General features: G+C 52.2%; 1 protein-coding gene across 4 annotated transcripts; it reads right to left on the bottom strand.

Annotated features, from left to right (window-relative positions):
• Positions 1–703: 703 nt before the first annotated feature.
• Positions 704–11,574, bottom strand: Smim43 (small integral membrane protein 43). 4 transcript variants are annotated; one of them, XR_013426190.1, is made up of 4 exons: positions 5,215–6,057; positions 3,646–3,820; positions 3,045–3,365; positions 704–2,365 (listed from the first exon to the last, which is right to left on the bottom strand). XR_013426190.1 is itself a non-coding variant. In XM_078022166.1 (4 exons), exon 3 carries the CDS (start codon positions 6,251–6,253, stop codon positions 6,062–6,064), a length of 192 nt encoding a protein of 63 aa, XP_077878292.1. In that variant the 5' UTR covers positions 6,254–9,344; positions 9,739–9,849; positions 11,421–11,574; the 3' UTR covers positions 704–2,365; positions 5,215–6,061. The 4 variants fall into 4 exon arrangements, 1 of the variants encoding a protein (XP_077878292.1); XM_078022166.1 differs by lacking the exons at positions 3,045–3,365; positions 3,646–3,820 and adding exons at positions 9,739–9,849; positions 11,421–11,574 and having other exon boundaries at positions 5,215–9,344; XR_013426191.1 differs by lacking the exon at positions 3,646–3,820 and having other exon boundaries at positions 3,045–3,394.
• Between the last annotated feature and the right edge of the window lie 821 nt (positions 11,575–12,395).

Raw genomic sequence — 12,395 nt, 5'->3', positions numbered from 1 at the left:
GGAGATGGGGTGACCGGTTGGGACCACAGAGCCGCACAGCCTCTCAGAGATGGGTGTGGCCTCCCAAGATGCCAGTCATCCTGTTGACTGCAAGACACCAGGAAGCAAGACTCCATCGCCGAAGCCTCATCCCCACCTTTGGTATACTTACTCTCCCTTAAGTAAACGGTGGGAACCGTTTTCTAGTTATTCAGATCCTGCTCCTCCTGGCACCTACCACTGCTCCTTTCTCTTTTAAATCTGATTTCTGGATCTGTCTCTTATTTCTTTACTAATTACTTTAGACTTTAATTTTCTCAGGTGGCTCATCACCTTCTGAGCAGGAAAGAATCCTGGAGGGGTGCTGGCCACCACATGAGTCTCACCAAAGCAAGGATCTAAGCAACTCCGTGAGACCCTGTCTCTAAATAAAATACAAAATAAGGCTGGAGATGTAGCTCAGTGGTCAAGTGCCCCTGAGTTCAATCCCTGGTACCCCCAAAATAACAATAATGTAATTGGTATACAGACGTCTCCATTAAAAAAAAAAAGAAATATGCCATAAAAATAAAAGTGTTCTACCTATTAATCTCATCCTAATTAACTCTTTGGGTAATAGTCAGCAACTTTGGGTAATAATCACCAAAAACAAACAAACACCCCCACCCCGACACACACACACACACACACACACACACACACACAGAGACACACACAAACTGAGTTACATATAAGTATTATATTTTATTTCACAATCTTTTTTTAAAAAATATAAATCACTAGGTATTTTGGAAAACATACACAGAATAATCATTTAAAAGTCACAATGTTACAAAAATTAAAAAACCTGCACAATAGATCAGAATAAACGGTGGAATCACTCTGACTTAGAACACACAGCGGGTACTAGGAGGGCGAAGGGAACCTCACTGCGGTTTCTTTATCGCCCTTTGTCACCAAAAGCAATCCTGAGACCTACTCCCAAAACATTCATGAATCCCAAGAGGGTGGGCAACATCAAGTCGGCATCTTGAATTCAGTTCCAAAGAACCACTTCTCCTCTTCCTCGGGGAAACCAGGTCCACTGCAGGGTGAGACAATGAAGGCCAAGGGACTCCAAGCATGGCCCTGGCCATACTCTCCCACCTCTCTGCAACACAAGGAAGTGCAGGATGTGGACTGTGTGTCCAGTACCAGAGCCACTGGCGCCATGTGGTTAGTTTTCCTTATTGACATAAGTAAAATTTCAGTGTTACCTACTCAGTCACTTCAAGTGTGTACCAGCCACATGTGACTAGTGGTTACCATATCGGAGACTGCAGATATGGAACGTTGCTATCATCACGGAAAGTTCTCTGGACAGCCTTGGGTGTGGGAAGTGATTCTTCTCTGCTCTGCCAGGATGTAGGCTGCTCGTGGAAGCAGCTCTGAGAAGCGATTCTCCCAGGATATTCCTAGCTTGGTGGCAGAGTCACAAGAGGAAGCAAGGAAGACTTTCTTTGCATAGATTATCTCCCTGGTGCATAAAAGGGATGGTCTTTTTTGGGCACCAAATATGCAAACCTAGATTCCACTAAAGTCCCACTGACAGGAGTTAGGGAGGACACAGTGACGGTAATGCAGAAGAGCAAGGCTTCGTGCTCTATCCAGCCTCCACAGAGAGACCACGTCCGACAGAAGATGCCCACACGGGCAAGCCCGCCAGCTGAGAGAGCGCACCACCCTGCCAGCACCCCGTAGGAACACCTGGCCTCTTCCCAGCCCTCACTCCAGCTGAGGCTGCCTGGAGTTCTACCTGCTGGGAAGGGGCCACCGTTTTGTGCTCCTTCACAATGGGATTTTGTCAACAGGGCACAGATGGCCACTTGTCCACTTGAGATGTGCTGCCATCACCCTTCACCAAGAGAATGCAGATTTTGGTTGAAGTCATTGCTCGGGCCATCTCCAGATGGCAGCAGCCAGTAACAGGGGCTGGCCAGTGTTGAGCATCTGAGAAAGCCCTTCAAAAGGAAGTGGATTCAGACTGCACGCCCAGCTGCCCCTTTGGGCTTCCCCTTCTGGGTGGGGAGCTGCAGGAAAAAGCCAAAGGCGCCACCTGAAGCCTGACTTTCTGTGAGCTGGGAGCCAACACCAGTAGTCACCCACCTCCAACGCACATCAGTGTGAGTTCCAGGAGAAAAGAACAAAGCCCTAAGTGAGGCACTGTTTGCCAACTTCCTACTCTGCTATGGAGACAGCCATCCAAGGGAGAGTTCCATCTGAAAGAAAAGACATCCCGTCTGAAGGATCGACACGGTAAGTCCAAGTGACTTCACAGGCACAACAGTAAGACACAGGCCCCGTAGAAGGACTCCCAGCTTCAAGTCAGCCTCATCTTGGGATCTCCCTGTAAAGAGAGGACAGCAGAAATGCTCAGACTCCTTTAATGAAGCAGCTGAGGAGATGGATTTTTAGCCTAATCCATAAGGAAACTTTTCCTGTGTGCTTATCCTCTTGTGATCACTCTTCAAACATGGTTCTGCCCTTGGCTTACCTATGCAGGGTAACATGCTTACTTCTCAGGTCATCAGATCTGTATTGAATCCACACTGTTTTGAAATTTTGTGTGGACAAAATAAGCAATGGAGAATTGAGGAATTTGTTTCTCTGATTCAAACAAACAACAAAACATGGACACCAAAGATCTACAACTCAATTCTTAACTTTCTCTTGAACGCGACACAGACATCAGCAGTTACAGCTAATGACCCTAGAGTTTTGACTATGAATTTAGCTTAAATAAGCACAAGTACCACAGACTAGCTGTAAACACTGAAACAAAGCACAGAACTCTGCAGATACTTCCTATGACTGCATTAGTGTCTTCAGTGTTCTCAAAGTCAGAGACCAGTATGACTTACAAAAAGTCAGTGTTTCCCACTATCCAAAAGGTTTTGACCATTACAATGCTTAAAACTTTTAAACATTTAAAACTCGATTCTAGTGCACTTATTTTGAAATGACAGACAAAATTGGGAACGTGGAATGTCAAGTCAAAAATAGGGAATCGCGTATTTTTTACTTACCTAGTTCCAACTTTCCACCCCTGCAAGTGAACCAAAAACAAATCCTGGCATCTTGTCATTCCCAGAAAAGCCAGTGCACGGCACACTCGGGTAGATTTATCTTATGCTGCAGAATCACACCAGATGGCATCAATCCTGCATCTACAGCTGTGCCCTAAAATTGAAGTTTGGGCTCAGGAATGTGCTTTATTAGACATTTTAGGTTTTGCAGGTGTGGATGTAATGTCATTCTCATCCAACTTGAATGGGTTATCTTTCCAAGCAGAATTGTGGATCCACTTCACTTACAGGTTTGGAAATGAAGAAAACAATCCGGATGTCCTAATAAGATTGGAAGTCATTTTGAACCACTGAAATTTAGAAATAATGAAATTTGAACACTTGAAATAAAATACTAATATTGCATTACTGAATTATGGCTCATTTCCTTATGATGGAAGAAATTCAACTTACTAACATTACTGAAATCACTAAAAACCTTTTGTTGAAAACAAAACATAGGAACATTTCCTAATCAAGTTATACTTATAAAACGAGCAGTTAAATTTTAAACATTCCTGACTTTTTAAATGCTTTAATGTCTAGTTCATATTTACCCCACCTTTAAAAATAGAATTGGCATAGCAACTGTGAAAAGCCAGGGCATCCTTGGATGAAGTACATAAGAGGTGGAACCAGGGACCTGGACCTGTGAGGCCATCAAAGCAATGCATCTGGGTCGGGAACTTGTGAGGTTTAAAGTAGTCCTGATTGGTGAGGTCAGTCCTATGCTGGGCCTTGGAAAAATTATGATTGAAAAAAAATGAATAAGAAAAGGCAATTTGTATAGGGGCATCAAAGTTTCAAAAGCAGAATCCCTAGCAAAGTCAAGACCAGGAAGGAGATAACTGCAGCAGGCAGCTGTAAGAACTAATGTGAGAAACTGTAATGCCACGTTTACGGCTAAGCTCCAAGCAGAACATGGGCAAAGGAACAAATGCTCTTTTTTGACCTGGATAAATAAGAACTTAGTAACTAATGGACTTGTGTGCCAGGAGGATATGTAATGGCCCTGGACACAAGACAGAAAGGCAGCCACTCTTCTCAATTCAGTAGAACTAGTAGAGAAACCAAGTCAATGCTGAGATGGCAACACACTCCTCACCGAGCTCCCTCTTGTCTCCCATTGAAGGAGGTCGGGTGGGGTAAACTTCTAGACTCCAGCAGTCCTGCTAGGAAGATTAAAGGGTTGAAAAGTCCAGGAGCCAAGCACTAGTTAAAGTCATTTGCCCTCGGAGTATTTGTGAAGTGTGGAATGGTTGTTTTCTCGCCTTATAAACAACCTTAATTGCTAATTACACCCACATTCATGTGTTCATCTTAACCACACAACCCTGTAACTAAATGCCACTGCAGAGGTATCAACCAATTAGAGGCTATTGTTCAAAGCTCAACATGATTCAGTGCAGCTGATTCTGGGAATTCAAACTGGAAACTCAAATCAAGTCTTACTATAACTCTGAGAAAGACATAACAAAGAGGTGAGAATTTGCTCATGTTGTAAAAGTGAAAAGAAAGTACTTACTCCATTTAAGAACAGCTGAGCTTGGACAAGGGAAATAGATGGGAAACCATCTGCATGTCTCAGACCAATACCAACTCACCTAAGTGAGACTATTTCTTTCTTTCCTTTGAATTATCAAAACAATTGTCTTCTACTTCAATTCTGTATTATCTGCTTAGGCAAAATTTAAATATGTTCCTGGTTTTAGCTTCTCTACATCTCATTGTGTCTAAAAGTAACAAGTGTTTCCAGTGTTACTAGTGATGACAACCCCAGCATCAGTAACCCAAGCCTTCTCTTAGTGAAAAGAAACCATACCCGCATCACTTATTTCCCTTCCGGAGCCCCTGCCTGGTTTCTGAAAGAGCAGAGATGACTGCTAACCTGGTCAGCATCCCACACACCTCTCATTTCCATGATCCTCTACCTAGACTTGGGTTCCTGAAATGAGCCAGCCGCCAGCCTGGCCGCCTGGTTTCACCAGAAGCTCAGCAGTTCCGAGCAGGGACAGCCCTTTACCCAGGGTCCCCGTTTGCTGCATCCTGGCCCTCCACTTATTAGGCCCTGGGTCTTCAGAAGTTTAGGCACAACGAGGGACAAGGTGAAAGTGGCGTGGTCCCAGCTTACCCTTGGCAGACAGCCTGGGTGGTCCATGGCCAGGCCCCTTGAGGGCTCCAGGCTGTAAGTGCCGCCGAGGTGCTTGGCGCTCGGTGTCTGTCTCAGTGCTGTTGACGACCTAAATCTAGGACAAAGTGTCTGGAAGACGAAGTTATTTCCTCCGTAGCATCGCCTGGAGAGTAGCCAGGCCCACTGCTGAGTCTAATCCTGCCGACCATCTTCCCACTAGAGATCTAGAAGCCACAGTCGCACCGGCCGGTCCTCTTGGTCCTGTGGCCCTACCCGGCCCTCGATGCCATCCCCAGAAGCTCACAGACCCGCCAACCCGAAGGCTTCTTCCAAATGAGCCTCTCTCGCGCTCACCCTCTGCCTCTGCGGTCCCCGGTTCTACACCCGCCCTGGGAGGCGCTCCCCGGCTGAGTAGGGATCCAGGGCAGGAAGGAAGCCCTCCGCCCAGAGGCCCCGAGTCTCCGTCCCGACGGCCAGTGCCGCTCTCGCCCTCTGCGAAGCGCAGAGCTGTACGGCCATGACGGGGTGCTGCAGGGCGCCGGTCCCCAGGCTCCTCCGACCCGGTGGATCCCTAGGTCGCCGGCGGGTCTTGCTGGGCAGCGGCGGGAGTGAATGAGCTGAAGGGTATCATTTCCCCCACTCGGGGACAGGGCAGCTGGCTGGAGAGGAGCTGGCAGGGCAGGCGCCCGAGCCCTTCCGACTGCCCTCTCTGTCCGCCCGGACTCACACCCTGGCCGCCCCGGCACTGGGGTCCCCCACGCGAGCGTCCGGAGCAGCGGAGTGCCCACCCACGCCGGCCCCGACCTGCCGCCTGCGCACCTGGATGCGGCGGATCGCGGCCGGGGGCTCACACCGCCTGCTCGTGCGGGAAGCCCCAGGGCTCGCGGTGCAGCGACAGGCGCCCGGGCTGGAGGGTCCCGGCCGTGCTGGCCACGGAGTTCTTCAGCTGCTTGATGACCACGAAGAGCAGGAGGAAGAGCAGGAAGAGCAGGAAGAAGAAGAGCGCCAGGTAGAGCAGCAAGTTGAGCTCCCACTCCATGCTGCACGCGCGGCCGCCGCCCGCTCCCGGCGCCGCGCAGCTGTGGGCAGACGCGCCCAGCAGCCGAGGACCCGGGCGCACAGCCGAGCAGGCGCGAGTGTCCGCGCTCGCTCAGGTCCCCTTCTGAGGTCCCCTCCCTCCCGGAGTGCGCCTGCAGATTCGTTTAAGGGCGAACTCGGGCAGGCGGGGACAGCGACGGGGTAGCCGCTCAGTCTCTAGGGACGTCGGGCTGGTGATGGGCAGAGAAGCTTAAGATTTCCACTGCAAGCACCCGCCTGGCAGGGTCTCTAGTCCCCTCCCTTCCTGAATAAAGTCTTTTGTTACCCCCACCCCGCTTTCTGAAAAGCTAGGTGACATGTGGCCAAAGACTCGGAAGGACTAAAGGGGACAGTGAAGATGGCTTACTGGGACCTGAAGTCCACTCGATGTAGCTCCGGTGCTCCTTGGAGGTTGCAGATGCGCTCCGTGTGAGTGTACTTCATTTGGAGGACAGGTCCTTAAGGAAAACACTGAGAATAAAACGCATTTCCAAAATCGTTGTGAAAACCTCCAAATGTTGGCTTGAAATTAATTTCTTTGAGGAGAAAAGAAAATATACTGAAAGTGCTCAGCACCTCTCAGTGTTTGAGGTCCCCAGAGCCCATATGGGGCCTTGAAAGAGGTTCGTTCATCTGCTATTGTGCAACAAGTTGCCTCAAAACTTAGAGGCGTGAAGCAATGTAGGTCCTTGGCTGTCCTCCAGGTTCCTATGGGTCAAGATTGAGAGCTCAGCTGAGTGAGTCTGGCTTGGGGGTTCTCAAAAGGATCCATTCCTGTGTGAGCTGGGGCTGCAGTGCTCCAAGAGCTTCACAGGCTGCTGTGGTCTGGCATGAGCTTGGTGGCCCTGAGAGGCCTGGTCACCCCTGGTGGGCTTCTCCACAGAGCTGCCTGGGCGCTCAACTCCAGTGTGCCCACCACTTGCTTGAGAGGCCCCTTGGTCACTCAGGCCAGCTCTATCCACACAGGAGGTATGGACACAGGATGAGATCAGAGGAGGCATCTGGAGTCAGCCATCACAGCCCCACGGCATTGCCCATTCTGGGAGCCTCCATTCTGTCCTCCTTCATTTGTCAAGCTTCACGAGGGACCCCGGGGCTGAGTGGGCAGCCGAGGCCTGGCCAACACAGCCAGCTTGTGTGGTGGGCAGCTGTTGCGGTAATGACAGGGCTCCAAAGACAAGGGCCGCTTTGGAAGAGCCGAGGCCTGGAAGCCCAGGGCCCAGCTCTGCCCCAGCTCCACCTGCCAGCGACACTCTCCCTCTGCACCCCTCAGTCCCTCACCTTGTTAGAATCTGTAAACAAGTCAGGATGGCGCCTGACAAATGTTAGAGTCTGTAAACAAGTCTGGATGGCGCCTGCTACTGCAGCAAAATAAGGGGGGGGGGGACGAACAACTTGCGTACATGGATACAGCAGGAGTGGGAGCCGTTTATTGTAGGACAGGAGGGGTATATATACATTCCACACAGCTTGTCTAATTAACATAAACTAGATACAGCAGTCAACCAATAAGGAATCTCCACACTTAATGGCTCGCTGGTGCCACCTCATAAACCACTCCCTCTGGCAATATGCCAGGCGCCGTCCTGACTTGTTTACAGACCCTAACATTCTAACACACCTGAAGCCATTTCCTTTTCCTTGGATTTGTTGTGAAGATAAAAAGTGAGCAGGATGTTGATAAAGATCCATTTCTATTATTATTCTATGATCGAGGGTCTGCACTGTTGAAGGACATTGTTTAAAAAAAAATCTGGGTCTCTCCACTAAGCATCGTATGGACACCTGTCCCCTCGTGTTATAATGACCATTGAGCTGGGGATGTGGTCAGTGGTAGAGCCCTTGCCAGATGTGCGGGGCCCTAGGTTCAATCCCCACCACGCACGCACGCACGCACGCACGCACGCCCGAACGCACTATGATGATCCACTTCATGGGTAGTGTTGTGTGGAGCAGGCTCATGACTCACAAGAATACTTGTTAAAATTTTAAAGCCAATTGTTAAAAAAGAAAAAAAGAACAATTGTTGGAAAGTAAATTATATTGGGCTGGGGATGTGGCTCAAGCGGTAGTGCACTCGCCTGGCATGCATGCGGTCCGGGTTCGATCCTCAGCACCACATACCAACAAAGATGTTGTGTCCGCCGAAAACTAAAAAATAAACATTAAAAAACTTTTTTTTCTCTCTCTCTCTTTAAAAAAAAAAGAAAGTAAATTATATGAATTCACAAATAAGTGTTAACAAAAATATAATACAGGCTCAAGACTCTTGCTTCCTAAACATTTCCCACTTCTGCCTCTGTGGTTGCTGCATGGTGGAGATGGTTCCTGATGAAATCTCTCTCTTCCCAGCTGTGTTCAGTGATGTCATCCCGGTAGCTCGAGACTGGCCAGAGTGAGAGTGTCTACCCCGAGGAGATGCACAAATGCTTTAACTCAGGTCCAGAGGGCCGGTCCTCAGACATCTGAAGTCTCATGCAAGTTAACAGAGCTGTGATTTCTCTGACTTCCCAGAATCCCCCCCTCCACAAGCACCACATGTTCCTCTTGTGGAATTCTCCATTCTGTGTAATCTTGGCAAGAGAACAGCTCCCAGTGCCTGCTTTCCTTGCCTCCTCCCAGTAAGGAAATGAAGGGGATATAGCACCTACCCATCCTGGAACAGTGTGGGGAGGAGGGCAGGAAGAACCTGCCAGAAGCTCAGCCAAACATCCTGATTCCAGACCGGAGTCTGGAGCTCACAGAGCAGGAGGAACGTTTGGAGGAGTCTGATGTACTCCAGTACTGCTCCGAGAGCCAGCGCAGCCCCAGCACTGGCCTGGTGTGGCTTCTGGCCCTCTTTCCTTCTTTCTATTCTGTTACCTCCACTGGTTTTCCAGGGAATCCTGTTGCAGCTGGGCAGAGCGATTAATCCCAGCTAACAGAGGAGGGTGCCAACTGGCAAAGAGTCACTTAGCCAGGCACGGGGCCACACACCTATATTCCCAGCAAGTCGGGAGGCTGAGGCAGGAGGACGGCAAGTTCAAAGCCAGCCTCACCAACTTAAGGAGACCCTGTTTCAAAACAAAACATAAACAGGACTGAGGATATAACTCAATGGCAAAGCACCCTGGTTCAATCCCCAGTAAACCCCAGCCCTCAGAAAAAAGGCAAGCAAACACCACTTATACACTCTGCACAGAATAAGCTCTCTGAACAAATAAGGAGTTGGGTAGAAAAATCATATGCCGTTTGGCATAGTGCCTACCAGGTGTCCAAGCCTTTAAAGGATGTAAATTAAAGCAGAGAGGTAAGTGACCACTGGAGCCCAGGAAATTCAGCAACAGGGCCTGGGCTCCACCCCCGGGACACACAGGAAGAGTACACTTCTGCACAGTTATCAAACTAATGGCCATGTCTTTTTCTTGCGTTAAACCTAACAAGAAGTTTCAAGATGTATTTCCTTACATACAACCCAACTCCTCCTTTTGAAATCTTGAAGGTCTAAACTTCAGAGAGTGCTGGGGGGAAAGGCCCAGGGCTGAACGTCTGATCTGGCCAAGCTCCAACCATTTCAGCCTGCGGAACCAGGACTAGTTAGATGATCCATTTATCTCAGCACCTGGACTGGGTTATAAATATTAACTAATACATCCTCATATCCACTCTCAGTAGCATTTGTATTTAAGATGATATCGTTGCCACACCCACGCAGGTAACATTACCCTTATTAGATGCTCCCAAGGGGGTTTAGCCTCTGGTGGTATTTATCTACCTCAGTAAAGTCATCTGAAATATGGTCTCCATTACATAAATGACTCCACAGAAAGAAGACACACTCTTTCTCTTCCTCAATGTGCACATTAATGGAAATCCATGGAAAGAAATCCCAAGCACTTGAAAGGACACTGCTAGAGACCAGAGCTTGGGAAGTTGGCCAGTTAAAAAGAGTCCTCGCAGCCCGAGAACTGTGAGGTGGAGGAATTGCCAATACCATCCCACCCTGGGCCAGAGCGACCCCACCGGCCTGCTCACACCGCTGGCCTCCTCCCTCCCCCACAGGCCTCCTCCCTCCCCCACAGGCCCCCTCCCTCCCCCACAGGCCCCCTCCCTCCCCCACAGGCCCCCTCCCGCCCCCACAGGCCCCCTCCCTCCCCCACAGGCCCCCTCCCTCCCCCACAGGCCCCCTCCCTCCCCCACAGGCCCCCTCCCTCCTCCACAGGCCTCCTCCCTCCCCCACAGGCCCCCTCCCTCCCCCACAGGCCCCCTCCCTCCCCCACAGGCCTCCTCCCTCCCCCACAGGCCTCCTCCTGCCCCCACAGGCCCCCTCCTGCCCCCACAGGCCCCCTCCCTCCTCCACAGGCCCCCTCCCTCCCCCACAGGCCCCCTCCCTCCCCCACAGGCCCCCTCCTGCCCCCACAGGCCCCCTCCCTCCTCCACAGGCCCCCTCCTGCCCCCACAGGCCCTCTCCCTCCTCCACAGGCCCCCTCCCTCCCCCACAGGCCCCCTCCCGCCCCCACAGGCCCCCCTCCCTCCTCCACAGGACCCCTCCCTCCCCCACAGGCCCCCTCCCTCCCCCACAGGCCCCCTCCCTCCTCCACAGGCCCCCTCCTGCCCCCACAGGCCCCCTCCCTCCCCCACAGGCCCCCTCCCACCTCCACAGGCCCCCTCCCTCCCCCACAGGCCCCCTCCCTCCCCCACAGGCCCCCTCCCTCCCCCACAGGCCTCCTCCTGCCCCCACAGGCCCCCTCCTGCCCCCACAGGCCCCCTCCCTCCTCCACAGGCCCCCTCCCTCCCCCACAGGCCCCCTCCCTCCCCCACAGGCCCCCTCCTGCCCCCACAGGCCCCCTCCCTCCTCCACAGGCCCCCTCCTGCCCCCACAGGCCCTCTCCCTCCTCCACAGGCCCCCCTCCCTCCCCCACAGGCCCCCTCCTGCCCCCACAGGCCCCCCTCCCTCCTCCACAGGACCCCTCCCTCCCCCACAGGCCCCCTCCCTCCTCCACAGGCCCCCTCCCTCCTCCACAGGCCCCCTCCTGCCCCCACAGGCCCCCTCCCTCCCCCACAGGCCCCCTCCCTCCCCCACAGGCCCCCTCCCTCCTCCACAGGCCTCCTCCCGCCCCCACAGGCCTCCTCCACAGCTTGCAGAGCACCTGGCTGCTGTCCAGGGGCTGCCAGGTGTGGGGAGCCACTCTGAATGACCCCCGCCTCCAGTCCTGAAGCCGGAGGCTCTGACTGATCACTGCACTTCATGGTGACTTGGTGTTGTCCCAGCACAGGAAGTCAAAGGCGTGTCTTCAGGCCTGGGCATGTCACCGTGGGGTTGAGCTACACTCTCCTATTCTTTTGTAATACTGCCCCTTCGCCCTATTGGGGATAGAATGTTCCATGGAAACGCCCTTTGTGTGTCCCCTCCTCCTAATGTGCCCTTAAGTGTGGCCTTCCTGGATGTCAGTCAACCTGCTGGCAGCGACATCAGGAAGCAGGACTCAGCCCCTGAAACCTGACCCCTTCCCTCCTTTGAATGGCTTCTCCTCAATAAAAGGGGTCAGCTCTCTTGCTCTCTCTTTCTGTGGACCCTTAAGGTCAGAGGAGCCATCACTGGACTCAAATAAAGCGGTATCTCTGTCCCTTGTGGGGTCATTCTGTGCAGCCCAGTTCACTGGAGTGACCCAGAGTGTCTTAGTCTTGAGGAGTACAACAGCCAGGTCCTGGCTTGTCCCAGTTCCCGCTCTGCTCCTTCCTCCCTACCTCACCCCGCAGGGGAAGGGTCATTATCTCAACCCATGGCACAGGCATTTACTGAAAATGACCAGTGGTAGCAATAGAGGACCGTGAAAACTCACGTGTCACATTCCAGTATGAAGTCACCCGAACTCACCTGGGGGGCACCTCAGGCTGGGAGGGTCGATCAGGGAGGAGTGGCAGAGCAGAGGAATTCCCCGTGCTTTATACGGCTGGAATCGAGGTCTGAAAGGAGCCCAGAAGAAGTGTTTGGGACCAGGCTCTGGCCTTGAAGTGGGGCTTGGATGTGCCTGGTAAGACCAGGTTCTGACGTAGCAGGCACTCAGCTTGGTGACGCTGGCTGCTGCCCTGGGAGGGCCTTTGAGGCCCCCCTGCGCCCTTCT

Source organism: Ictidomys tridecemlineatus, chromosome 9 (genome assembly GCF_052094955.1).
Source record: "Ictidomys tridecemlineatus isolate mIctTri1 chromosome 9, mIctTri1.hap1, whole genome shotgun sequence".
Classification (NCBI taxonomy): Eukaryota; Metazoa; Chordata; class Mammalia; order Rodentia; family Sciuridae; genus Ictidomys; species Ictidomys tridecemlineatus.
This window is presented reverse-complemented; position numbering and strand designations above follow the sequence as displayed.

Excerpts from the sequence above, each read along its gene's own strand:
- Smim43 (XM_078022166.1), bottom strand. The coding sequence starts at position 6,253 with ATGGAGTGGGAGCTCAACTTGCTGCTCTACCTGGCGCTCTTCTTCTTC.